General features: G+C 57.1%; 1 protein-coding gene across 2 annotated transcripts in view; it reads left to right on the top strand.

The window, feature by feature from the left end:
* The first annotated feature begins 1941 nt into the window (after window positions 1–1941).
* Window positions 1942–12933, top strand: part of ABCC2 (ATP binding cassette subfamily C member 2) — a 40756-nt gene continuing 29764 nt past the window's right edge. For both annotated transcript variants that reach the window (XM_067537111.1, XM_067537112.1), the window contains exons 1-11: window positions 1942–2052; window positions 6824–6997; window positions 7540–7686; window positions 8210–8344; window positions 8845–8967; window positions 9411–9466; window positions 9897–10128; window positions 10698–10879; window positions 11355–11532; window positions 12027–12281; window positions 12719–12784. In XM_067537111.1, coding sequence (XP_067393212.1) covers window positions 2011–2052; window positions 6824–6997; window positions 7540–7686; window positions 8210–8344; window positions 8845–8967; window positions 9411–9466; window positions 9897–10128; window positions 10698–10879; window positions 11355–11532; window positions 12027–12281; window positions 12719–12784 — 1590 coding nt within the window. In that variant the 5' untranslated portion in view covers window positions 1942–2010. The remainder of the gene's footprint in view (window positions 2053–6823; window positions 6998–7539; window positions 7687–8209; window positions 8345–8844; window positions 8968–9410; window positions 9467–9896; window positions 10129–10697; window positions 10880–11354; window positions 11533–12026; window positions 12282–12718; window positions 12785–12933) is intronic.

Consider the following 12933-nt stretch of genomic DNA (forward strand, 5'->3'; position numbering starts at 1 on the left):
GGAAAGGCCAGACCTTACAGAAGTTTTGCAGAAAGAATTGGTAAGATTTAGACAGCCTGGATGTGAGGGTCTAGAGAGAGAGCTGAGTTGAAGATGATGCCCAGGTTACAGGCTCAAGTTATGGGAAGGCTGGCGGACTTGTCATAGTGATCAAGAAAGGAGGAAAGGGAAGGCTCAGTTGCAGGTCTCAGAGAGGTCGCAATCCACGCTACTGATGGGTTTTTGTTGCACAGTGAATGGCTGTTTTTTTAGCTCACCCCTGTGTACGAGGGTGCAGGTTCCTGTGTGTCCATCAGGAATGTTTCGGAACCTGCATGGTGTGTTTCTCAACCTGTTTGATGCCAGGGATCAGCTTGCTGCCTTCCTCAATCGTGTGAGGGAGATCTCAGGGACTGACGCTGGTCCGCAGACCAGGCATTGAGAAACACTGAGTTAAAGGGCCCGACATGAGGTGGGGCTGGCGTTGTTTATGAAATTAAGATGGTATTTAATCAATCAAGCCTCTAATAATTAACTGATGAGAGTTCTGCACTGTCATCCCTGGACATTGGACCCGCCTCTCTGTGGGCGGCTGGTGCCTAATGCCAGCGCAATTACTTATTGAACCATTGTTGACCTTGAGCAAGTTACTAATTATATAAGGAATGAGTTGACAGATTTTGCCTGTGCTTATCTCAGTCTGCTCCCACACCCCCCTCGTGCTCCTTTCACGAGACCCTGTGCTACCTGCTGCTGCTCAGGAGGAACTGCGGGGGGGGTCCCATTCTCTAGAAAACATGCAGTGTAGCATCTCATGTGCCCCTGTCTGCTGCTCTCTCCGCTCTCCACTCCCTGAGCTGGGGGGTTTTGGTTTGGTATCCAGTCAGCCTCATCAGGAGGGACCCACCATCCTCCTGAGGCATGGAGGGAGCTCCATGGCATGGAGGACCATCTCCTGCCCCACATTCCCACTCTCTGTTGTAAGGGGCTGGTGGTGTAGGCCAGTGCTGTCAGCTCAACACCCGCCATGCTGGGTCCTCAGGCAGGGAGCTCTGCAGGAGCACATGCAGCTGACCCAGCCAGTGGGTTTGGCTCAGGGGTGCCCAGCTCCAAGGGTCTCTGCAACGTGGGGCCCTTGGGAGGAGGGGAAGCAAATGGGAGAGAGGTGAGGAATCCCAGGGGCTCCCAGGAAGGAGACCGGACAATCAGCTTGAGGCTCCACTGTTGTTAGAGTCCAGCTGCTCACAGAGACTCTCGCAGCAGGAGGCTGACCCCGCGGGGGTGGAGGCACATGGAGGGGTGGTAGCAGGACCCCTGGGGTTCTCGCTGGGACAGCACACAGAGAGAGATGCCCTCCTGATTGACACCTGAGGGGTGGGGCATTGTCTTACACTGGCAACACTTGTCTCCCTCATCCTGCCAGCAGTTTCACTGGGTCAGTCTGAGATGGTGTCTCCCTGCGGCGTCCCACGGATCACAGCTGGAACGTGCTGATCTTCGGTGCTGGAATTTCTGAGCTCAGGCTGTTCCCTGAGCATATGTCTACACTGGCCCATGCCGACTCGTCCTGGGCTAAGGGCATGTTGAATTTGGGCTCAGGTTCCCACTACTCAGGGTCCTAGAACCCGGTCTCCAGCTTGAGTCCGGATGGCTGCACTGCAGTTTAACAGCCCCTTAGTCCAAGCTCCGCGTACCGTGTCAGCTGGCACGGGCCAGCTGCGGGTTTTTAATTGCAGTGCAGACATAACCTGAGCTAAGATACCTGACTCCTGCGGCCCTGTGTGTCTCCCAGCTGAGGTTTCCCTCCCCAGGGTCCTGCACAGTTCTCCCAGGACCCCTGGGCATCTCTCCATTTGGGGTGTTGTGCAAGAGCAAATGAGAGTTAACGATTAACTGCCTTGTCATCAGGGATCTGATCTCATCCTCCCTCTTTGGGGTGTCTGGGGACTTTTACCCTGCTCAGCCATTCAGGGCTAACACACCGTGCAGAGAGTGAAGAGGAAGGAGCTATCAGCTCCCTGCACCTGGGCCATGCTGGCGCCCCTGGAGGAGTTCTGTGGCTCTGTCTTTTGGGTAAGTGGCTGCAGGTCCTCCCAGAGCGCGCAGGGCAGGGGCATGCAGTGACGGGGAGAGCAGAAAACACTAGGCCAAAGCCTGGGGTCACCCAGTCCTTAACGGAGGCAAAGTGCCCGGGTGGGAGGGCAGCGTGGCCCACCTCAGGGCTCTGGTTTTATAGTTGTTATTTACCATGGGTGTAATGCCAGTGCTGAAGGGTCCTGTCAGGATCAGGCCCTGGGGTGCTGGGCGCTGCACACACGTAACACACAGCCGTAGCATGTGAGGATATGCCAAGCCAGGATGGGAAGGTAACGGTGAGACGAGCATGATCTGAAGAGCAGCCAGTGGCTGACCTTGCCCCCGGTCTGAGCGCCTCTGGTCAGAGACACCAGGCACGGCACACTCCAAGGTGCCCTCTCTGATCCAGGGCGGGGGGCAGTTGTTTTAACTCAGTGTTGCAGAGTGTCAGGGACTGCTGGCGCCCAGGGAGGGTACTCTGGGGGGTCAGGTGTCCGTGTGCGCAGGGGGAGGATTGTTCTGGGGGTTTTGTATTTCGGGTGTGTTTAGGAAGAGGGGCGCTTGAGGGCTTCAGGGTCGGGGTGTGTGTAGGGGAGGGGTGTTCAGGGGATTAGAGGTTGGGGTGTGTGCAGGGGGAGGCGTGCTCGGGGACTTAGGGGTCAGGGTGTTCGCTGGGGGAGGGGTGCTCCAAGGGGTATGAGTTTGGGATGTGTGCAGGGTAGGGGTGCTCTGAAGGGTATGGGCTTTGGTGTCATTGGAATTATTAATAATATATTTCAAATTATTAATGTTGATTATAGGAAGCCACCAAACCCTAATTTAACCATAAATTCCTTTCTTTAATCCAAACATGCCTGCAAAGCCTAAATAATAAGCCATTTCCTACATCCAGACAGTAACCAAACATTTATAAGCATTTGATCAAGATACCGACAAACAGGCTAAGCCCAGGGGTGCTCAGACCACATTGGGCGGCTCCAGCGTGGGCAGGCAGGTATTAGCAATGAACCCTTGAAGAGTTTACTTCTTATACCCCTCAGCAAACAAGGGATGTCATTGCCCAGTACAGACTTCAGCTGAAAGCCAGTTGGAGACAGCTCACCCTTGTTTCCAGTCTGAACCCAGATAAGATTTACAACTGCCTTTCTCCCCAAGGCCTTTCCTACCTCCCTGCAGCCCAGCAGTTTCTCCATTTCACCTGGGTTCACACAGACTTTAACACCAGTGTGTGGGTTGCAAAGGGCCATGCCGGCTCCTTTTAAGACAGAGTCTGTTTGTTTTATTTAAAACCATTTGTAGGCACTCCTATCGCCACAGGTCTTTTTAGAAATTTCTCCTTATCTCATTAGCATCATAGTAGCTTAGGGTCAGAAGGGACCTCAGGAGGTCATCTAGTCCAACCCCCTGCTCAAAGCAGGACTAACTCAGCTATATCATCCCAGCCAGGGCTTTGTCAAGCCAGGCCTTAAAAATCTTTAAGGATGGAGATTCCACCACCTCCCTAGATAACCCATTCCAGTGCTTCACCAGCCTCCTAGTGACAAAGTTTTTCCTAATATCCAACCTAGACCTCCCCCACTGCAACTTGAGACCATTGCTCCTTGTTCTGTCACCTGCCACCACTGAGAACAGCCTAGCTCCATCCTCCCTGGACCCCCTTTGAGGTAGTTGAAGGCTGCTATCAAATCCCCCGTCATTCTTCTCTTCTGCAAACTAAACAAGCCTAGTTCCTTCAGCCTCTTCTTATAGATCATGTGCTCCAGCCCCTAATCATTTTTGTTGCCCTCCACTGGACTCTCTCCAACTTGTCCACATCCTTTTTGTAGTGGGGGACCCAAAACGACACAATACTCCAAATGTGGCCTCACCAATGCCGAATAGAGGGGAATAATCACTTCCCGTGATCTGCTGGCAATGCTCCTACTAATGCAGCCCAATATGCCATTAGCCTTCTTGACAACCAGGGCACACTGCTGACTCATATCCAGCTTTTTATCCACTGTAACCCCCAGGTCCTTTTCTGCAGAGCTGCTGCCTAGCTTGTTGGTCCCCAGTCTGTAGCAGTGCATGGGATTCTTCCTTCCTAAGTGCAGAACTCTGCACTTGTCCTTCTTGAACCTCATCAGATTTCTTTTGGCCCAATTCTCCAATTTGTCTAGGTCACTCTGTAACCCATCCCTACCCTCCAGGGTATCTACCACTCCCCCAGCTTAGTGTCATCTGCAAACTTGCCGAGGGTGCAATCCACCCCATCCTCCAGATCATTGATGAAGATGAACAAAACCGGCCCCAGGACCAACCTCTGGGACACTGTGCTTGTTACCGGCTGCCAACTAGACATTGAGCCGTTGATCACTACCTATTGAGCCTGACGATCTAGCCAGCTTTCTATCCACCTTATAGTCCATTCATCCAACCCATTCTTCTTTAACTCGCTGATAAGAATACTCTGGTAGACCAAATGAAAAGCTTTGCTAAAGTCAAGTTATATCACATCCACTGCTTTCCCCACATCCACAGAGCCAGCCACCTCTGCATAAAAGACAATCAGATTGGTCAGGTATGACTTGCCCTTGGTGCATCCATGCTGACTGTTCCTGATCGCCTTCCTCTCTTCCAAGTGCATCAAAATGGATTCCTTGAGGACCTGCTCCATGATTTTTCTGAGGACTGAGGTGAGGCTGACCAGTCTGTAGTTCCCCGGATCCTCCTTCCCTTTTTTGAAGTTGGGCACTAGATTTGCCCTTTTCCAATCATCTGGGACCGCCTCCAGTCGCTACGAGTTTTCAAAGATAATGGCCAATGTCTCTACAGTTACATCAGCCAGCTCCCTCAGCACCCTCGGATACATTGCATCCGGCCCTATGGACTTGTGCATGTCCAGCCTTTCTAAATGGTCCTGAACCTGTTTTTTCACTGCTCAGGGCTGCTCACCTCCTCCCCATTCTGTGCTGCCCGGTGCAGCAGTCTGGGAGCTGACTTTCTCTGTGAAGACAGAGGCAAAAAAAGCATTGAGTACTTCAGCTTTTTCCACATCATCTGCCTGGTTGCCATCACTAGGTTGCCTCCCCCATTCAATAAGGGGCCCACACATTCCGTGACCACCTTCTTGTTACTAACATACCTGTAGAAACCCTTCTTGTTCCCCTTCACGTCCCTTGCTAGCTGCAACTCCAATCATGCTTTGCCCTTCCTGGTGTCACCCCTGCATGCTCCAGCAGTATGTTTATACTGCTCCCTAGTCATCTGTCCAAGCTTCCACTTCTCATAAGCTTCTTTTTGTGTTTTCACTGAAAATTTCTTTGTTAAGCCAAGGTGGATGCCTGCTATATTTGCTATTCTTTCTGCACATCAGGATGGTTTGTTCCTGTGCCCTCAATAAGGTTTCTTTAAAATACAGCCAGCTCTCTTGGATTCCTTTCCCCTCATATTAGCCTCCCAGGGGATCCGCCCATCAGCTCCCTGAGGGAGTCAAAGTCTGCTTTTCTGAAGTCCATGGTCTATGTCCTGCTGTTCTTCTTTCTTCCTTTTGTCAGGATCCTGAACTCGACCATCTCATGCCTAGGTTGCAACCCACTTCTACTTCCCCTGCTAATTCTTCCCTGTCTGTGAGCAGCAGGTCAAGAGGAACCCAGCCCCTAGTTGGTTGCTCCAGCATTTGCACTAGGAAGTTGTCCCCAACACACTCCAAAAACTCCCTGGATTGTCTGTGCTCTGCTGTATTGCTCTCCCAGCAGATGTTGGGGTGATTGAAGTCCCCCATGAGAACCAGGGCCTGTTATCTGGAAACTTCCATTAGTTGTCTGAAGAAAGCCTCGTCTACCTCACCCTCCTGGTCTGATCTCTAACAGACGCCCACAACGGCATCAGGCTTGTTATTCTTGTTGAATTAGTTATTCTTTGAACCAGACATCCTCCCGACTTCATTCCTTCTGCCCTTGTGACTTATTATTTTCATGGCTTTCCTTCGACATGCTGCTCAGGGCCTTCCTTTACAACACAGATATATTTCCTCAACCAAAATCAGAAACTCTAATTCTTTAATTTCAGATTTGTCCTACAGGTCGTAGGGGAGGGGTGCTCAGGGAGATGGGGTCGGGGTATATGTAGGGGATGGGTGCTCAGAGGGATGGGGTCAGGGTGCATGCAGGCGGAGGAGTGCTCTGGGGCTGGGATATCTACAGGGGTGGGGTGCTTTGGGGGGTTAAGTGTCTGGCAGTTGAAGGGGGAGGGGTGCTCTGAGGGCTAGGGGTCAGGTCTGCATTTAGGCGGAGGGAGGCACTGAGGAGGTTAGGGGTCAGGCAGATGAGGAGGTTAGGGTGTTCAGGCAGATGAAGGGGAGGGTGCTGAAAGTTTAGGGGTCAGGTCTGTGTTGGGGGAGGGAGGCGCTGAGGCCTGGGGGTTTAGGGGTTGGGCAGGTGAAGGGGGAGGAGTGCTCTGGGGGAGGGGTCAGGTCTGTGTTGGGGGAGGGAGGTGAGCAGGTTTAGGAGTGAGACCTGTGTTAGGGGGAGGGATGGGTTAGGGGTCGGGCAGGTGAAGTGGGAAGGGGTGCTCTGGGGGTTAGGGGTCAGGACTGTGTTTGGGGGAGGGATGGGTTAGGGTCAGGCAGGTGAAGTGGGAAGGAGTGCTCTGGGGGTTCGGGGTTCAGGCTGTGTGCAGGCAGAGGGGTGCCCTGGGGCTGGGGTATCTGCAGGGGTGGGATGCTCTGGGGCTTGGGACACTGGTGAGTGTGGCATGACTCTGTTCCCCTTGTCTCTGCCCTGCCCAGAACGCCTCCTTACTGGATGGCCCCCAGCCCGACCTGCCGCTCTGCTTCGAACAGACCCTGCTTGTCTGGATCCCGCTAGGCTTTCTCTGGCTTCTTGGTCCCTGGCAGCTTCTTCCCATGTTCAAACCCAGAATCCAGAAATCGTCTCTAACCAGAATCTACCTCACCAAGCAGGTACGGCGTCCTGTGGCACTACAGAGCCAGAGGGACAATGGAGCAAGGGGGGAACGCCCTGGGCCGGAGGGGTGTAACGGGGCGTGGGGTGGGGAATGCCCTGGGCTGGAGGGGTGTAATGGGGCGTGGGGTGGGGAATGCCCTGGGCTGGAGGGGTGTAATGGGGCGTGGGGTGGGGAACGCCCTGGGCTGGAGGGGTGTAATTGGGTGTAACGGGGTGCAGGCTGGGGAGCACAATGGGCGGGAGCGCTCTATGCAGTCTGAGAGTACTGAGCACATAGGGCCAGAGTGGCATGATCAGATGAAGCAGGGGGCATGTGGACCCAGACGGACAGAAAAGGTCCTTGGGTTTAGAGGGTTATAACTGGGCCTGTCTGGGGCTGGAGGGTGTAACGGGGTGTGGGGTATGTGGGCATGGTATCACAGCCAACATCCCAGCCCTTGTCTCCTCTGTGGTGGTATTGGCACCGTAGGACCGTGTTCCCTGTAACCCAACAGGCAGAGGCAAGGCCAGTGTCTCTCCTAACAGCTGCTCTCCCCAGGTGCTGACTGTTCTGCTGCTACTGACAGCAGTGGCTGAACTGACCTTCACACTTGCAGAGGACTTTGGCCCATACCCCCACCCGACTCCTGCCAGCAGGAACCCCGCTGTCCAGTATACAAACCCTGCCCTGTACACCGGGACATGGGTAAGAGATTCCCATACCTGCCCTCGGCTGAACTCACACTGGGGCCAAGGGGACAGAGCTGGGGGAGGGGAGGAAACAGAATAAAGGGCGGGTTAGGTTCAGTCTCAGGAAAAGTCTGTAGCAGTGGGGGCCATAGCCCCGGGGACAGGGCGGTTTGGGGGAGCAGCACACTGATTAGATGTGTCTGCTAACATGGGCAGCGGTGAAATAATGAATATTGACATTCAAATGTGCACCTTTAGGTTCTGGAGCTAACACCTCATCCAGCCGGAGAGCTGGTGAGTGACGGCTCCAGGCTCTCTGCAGACTCAGGCAGAGGCACTGCATCGCTTACACTCAGGTCACATTTTGAAATGGAAGCCGAGATTGTGGAGCCCAGTTGTGCATCTGTGACTTCCCGGGGCCCGTGTATAATCTCCAGCTCACGAGCCCCTGGGGTTCTGCCCCCTGCCCAGGTTACATTGTCCCTGAATCCTGGGTTCCTCTGTTACCCGCCTCCCCACATCCTCTGCTCTCTCCCCAGCTCCTGGTTCTGCTGCTCCATGACACTCAACGCTTCCGTCAGCGCAGGGACTCCGGACCACTCTTCCTCTTCTGGGTTCTCTCCCTGCTCTGCGGGGTGTTCCCGCTCCAGACACTGATCCGGAAGGCGCTGCTGGTCAGGAGAGGCAGGGGGCAAGGGCAAGGGCACCTGGGAAATCCCTCACACCCCCAGTTCTGCCCCTGAGGGGCAGGGCCTGGCCCAGGAAAATCCCCTCCATTGTTGGCTCTTAACTAGTGTCAGCTTTTGGGGCACTGCAGCCCCAGCGTGAGCAAGCACCTCTGGGAACGTGAGGAGGGGAGAAGGAGAAATGGCTCCTAGCTGTCCACCTCCCCTCCCACAGCGCTTCAGCTCTGCTCACCCCAGTGCGTGCCCCTGGGGGCATGGCCAGAGGGGGCTGGGCTGAAAGGAGACAGCTCCAGCAATTCAGGAGCAGCTGAAATGGGGGGCTGAGTGGAAAGGCTCAGGCAGCCTTAGCCCGAGGGGCTGGAGGTGCTGCTGTGGTAAGGCCCAGCCCCACTCACTTTCCTGCTGGTCCCCGGGTCCAGGCTGGGTTTGGGTCTGGACCTCGTTTGCAGGTGCCATCAGTTGTCCCTGAGGGCTTTCCTCCCCCACAGGGCCTAGTTCCTGACCTGCCGCGGTTCAGTCTCTTCCTCATCGCCTATGGGCTGCAGCTCCTCCTCTTGGTCATCTCAGCTTTCTCAGACGTGGCCCCAGAAACAGAGGAAGTGGCCAAGAAGGTAAGAGCGCTGTGCTCAGGTCTGGGCCTTCAGGGTGAGCACAGCCTGTTGACCCTGCGGGTGGCTCGGGCGGGGGGGAAAGGATGCCACAAGGTGTCTCAGCAGAGGGGCTGGGGCATAGCAAGATCCCATCTCAACCCGTCTTTGAGGCCAGGATCGTGTGAGAAAGTCCCAGAGAGCTTCATTCAGGTGGGCCCAGTGGATGGAGGGAGTCCCTGCACTTCAGCCCCCTGGGGCTCTCAGCCCCTGCCTTTCAGCCTGTGTGGGTCCCGGGACTGGCCAGTTCTGCCCCACGTGAATGAAGCTCTATGGGACTCAAGTTGGCCATCCTCTTCATCCCCGTGTGAGGCTCCCGGATTCCACCGTGGAAGGGGGAGACTGCGTCTGCTCTTGCCACAGACACGGCCGTGGTGAACTGACTCTCCTCTTTCATTGTGTCCTAGAATCCAGAGGTCACAGCCTCCTTCCTGAGTTCTATCACCTTTGGCTGGTACAGCAGGTAGGCAAAGCTGTGTGGGAGGGAGCCCAGGGCAGGAACAGCGGGGGTTGCAGGTTGCAGCGAGGGGCACCAGCGGAGCGATGTAAGTGTGTGGCGAGCCCAGGGCTGGTTACATTGTGTGAGGCTAAGGTTTGCATAGCACCTGCTCAGATCCTCTCTTCTTACCTGCTGAGTATCACCGTCCTTTGGGAGGAATTGGGGGTGAAATCAGTCACTCCGGGCTTGCACTGCTGTGAGCTTCCTGCATCCCAAAGGCAGACGGTTGCTTGGGGCGCTGGGGACTCAGCTGTGCTGTCTGCACCCGGTGAGCCCGAGCTGTGGCTTTGTGTCTGTCCCTGTGCTGGGTGTGAGGGCGAGTCAGCAGGAGAGACTCGTTCCTGTAGCTTGCAGGGGAAGGCGTTGCTGACAGGAGGCTCTCCCTGCCCCACAGGATGGTGCTGCGGGGCTATCGCAAACCCCTGGAGATGGAGGATCTCTGGGACTTGAAAGAAGACGTGAAAACACAGCAAATCTTCAGCAGGTTTGACAGGAACATGAGGGCCGAGGTGAGGAAGGCCCATCAGAAACTGGAGAGACGCCACCGCAAAAGGAGCTCGTGGGAGGCAGCCCCAGATCACAGGAACGGGCTGAGCAAGGCTCAGAGTCAAGACATCCTGGTGCTGGTAACTGCCTGGCTGCAGCTGTGGGGCAGGGTCCCTGTGTCCCTGGCACGGGCCCCACAAGCCACGAGTGCCGTGACTGTGCAGTGACAGGGTGAGGGTTGGAGGGAGCGCTCAATAGGGACGCACCATTACGAGACGTCCTCACATCTGCTCCCCTCACCAGCCCCCCACAGTCAGTGCTGCTCCGTGACGAGCTGGAGGGTCTCAGCACAGGGCTGTGAGGCCCCGTCTCCCCTCTCCCCTGGGGCTCTGTGCTGCCCACATGTCCCCCCCAGCCGCGAGAACCAGTCCCAAGTCTCTGGTATCAGAGTGTGAAGCACTAACCCCCTGCAGCTCCTCCACCCCTTCCCAAGCGCCCATTGCTTCCACCACCCCATACTGCCTCCCTGCCCTCCGGGACTGGACCTGGCACCTGCGAGGGTGTCTGATCTGGGGTGCCCATGGGGTGTCGGATGTGGGGGAGGGCCCCAGGGGGTGCCTGACCCGAGGGGGGGGGGTCGTCAGTCAGTCTGTCTGTCTGTCTGTCTGTCTGATCCAGCTCCCTTTCTCGCATACTGGCTCCCGTCTAGGAGGAGAAGCAGCCGAAGCGGAAGCGGAAGCGGAAGGAGGCCATGGGCAGTCCCAGCAGGGATTACCCCAAGGCCTGGCTGGCCACAACCCTGATCAGGAGCTTTGCGGGGAACCTGCTGAAATCGGTGGCTTTCAAGCTGGTGCATGACCTGCTGGTGTTTGCCAGCCCCCAGCTGCTGAAGTGAGTCCCCATCCCTGGGCTGCCTTCACAGGGGCCTCACCCACCCTGCCCCCCGCCAGGGGCTAGGGCAGTCCCGGGGGATTTCTCTGTGGCTGGCTCAGGGACGCTCCTAGACAAGGGCACTGCTTGATGGTGCAGGGTTTAGGCAATGGTTGGTCGTTATAGACGGAATGCAGTGGGGGTGTCCCTGGCGGCTGGTCCCTGTGGGGTGGGCATGACCATGTAACCCTCTGCGATGGGGGTGGCAGTACCCCAGGGGCTGGTCTCTGTGGGCAGGGTGTCCCTCGGGGGCTGGTCTCTGAGGAGCAGGGGTTGTGGCGTCCCTGGGGGGGTGGTCTCTGCAGGGTAGGGGTGGGGGCATCCTTGGGTGGCTCGTCTATGCAGGGCGGGAGGGTGATGTCCATGGGGGGCTGGTCTCTGAGGGGCAGAGGTCTCCGCGTGCCTGGCTGGTCTCACTGGCTGCTCTGACCATCAGACTGCTGATCTCCTTTGTGGCGGACCCCTTGTCGTACGCATGGCAGGGCTACCTCTATGCCGTGCTGCTGTTTGTAGCCGCGCTGGTCCAGTCCATCTGCCTGCAGCAGTACTTTCAGCTCTGCTTCCTGCTGGGCATGAGCGTGCGCACGGCACTCATGGCTGCTGTCTACAAGAAGGTCAGCGTGGTCCCCCCATCAGCACTCCCTGCAGGAACGGCTGCAGAATGGCATGTGGGGCCCCCGCTCCTCCAAACCCTGTCCCCAGTACATGCCACTCTCCCCTTGCCTTTGCCTCTCCTCCAAGAGCACCATGGGCTGGGGGCTGGGCATCCTGGGGGTATCTGCCGGGAGCTGTACACTAAACATCCTGTGCACCCGGGCCAGCTCCCTCCAGCAACCCCTGTGCAGTGACGTGCTGGCTGCAGAGTCCTGGGGGGAGGCATTTGCCCACAGCAGTGCAGTGGTCCCCAGGGCCAGGCTCAGCAAGGATGAATGGCTCTGGGCCGGTAGCCAGGACTCAGGGCGTCAATGCAGGATGCTCGGCACCGCCAGGAGCTGCTCTGACGCTTTGGTCCTAGACCTCGTGTGCAGCCGTCTGCACTGTGTCCACGGGTGGGGGCTGGTCTGGCCTGGCTAGGCCCAGCCCCTGGTGACTGTGCCGTCCACCCTAGGCGCTCACTATCTCCAACGCCACCCGCAAGGAGTACACCGTGGGGGAGACGGTCAACCTGATGTCGGCCGACGCCCAGAGATTCATGGACCTGACCAACTTCATCCACCAGCTGTGGTCGTCGCCGCTGCAGATCGCCCTGTCTATCGTCTTCCTGTGGTGGGAGCTGGGCCCCTCCGTCCTGGCAGGGATTGGGGTCATGGTGCTGCTCATCCCCCTCAATGCTGTCCTGGCCACCAAGGCCAGAACCATTCAGGTCAGTGGCTGGGCAGCGTCTGCTCCCTGGGCTGGCCGGGCAAAGGCTTCCTCCTTGCCCCTCTCTGCCTGAGCCCCCCACTCCCCAGTTACCGCAGGCCTCTTCCCTCCAATGCTCCTGCCCGCTGGCGGCATCTCTCCAGAGAGGTAACACAGAGCCGGCTCGGAGCTGCCCCTCTGCCCCTGTGGCCTGAGGCCGCGCAGTGGGATGCTAGGCTCCAGCAGAGAGCCCAGCCCAGGGACGCTGACTCTCCTGCACCCTGCCAACGGGGGAGGGGGCCCTGCTGGGAACAGACAGGAGTCCAGGGGTGGGGAGTTCTGCCAGGGCAGATAGGGGGTGAGTGAGCCTGGGACCCACGTGTGGCATTCGTGGAGGAGCTGCTGTTTGCATTGGGTGGGGACCCAGCTCGCCTTTCTCACTGGCTTTTCTGTGGGCAGATGAAGAACATGAAGAACAAGGACGAGCGCATGAAAATCATGAACGAAATCCTCAGTGGGATCAAGGTGAGCACCACGGACCCTGTCCGCCCAGGACCTGGCTGCCCCTTCCCCTCCGGGGCATTTGGGGTGGTGCCTGGCTGCCCTGCCCCCCACCAGGACCTCTGGGGTGTGTGCCTGGCCGTCCCGTCCCCAGGGCACCGAGGGGCAGTGCC

The sequence above is a fragment of the Emydura macquarii genome, unplaced genomic scaffold (assembly GCF_026122565.2).
Source record: "Emydura macquarii macquarii isolate MOO-44397 ecotype Brisbane River unplaced genomic scaffold, CSIRO-AGI_Emac_v2 contig_3692, whole genome shotgun sequence".
Lineage (NCBI taxonomy): Eukaryota > Metazoa > Chordata > Testudines > Chelidae > Emydura > Emydura macquarii.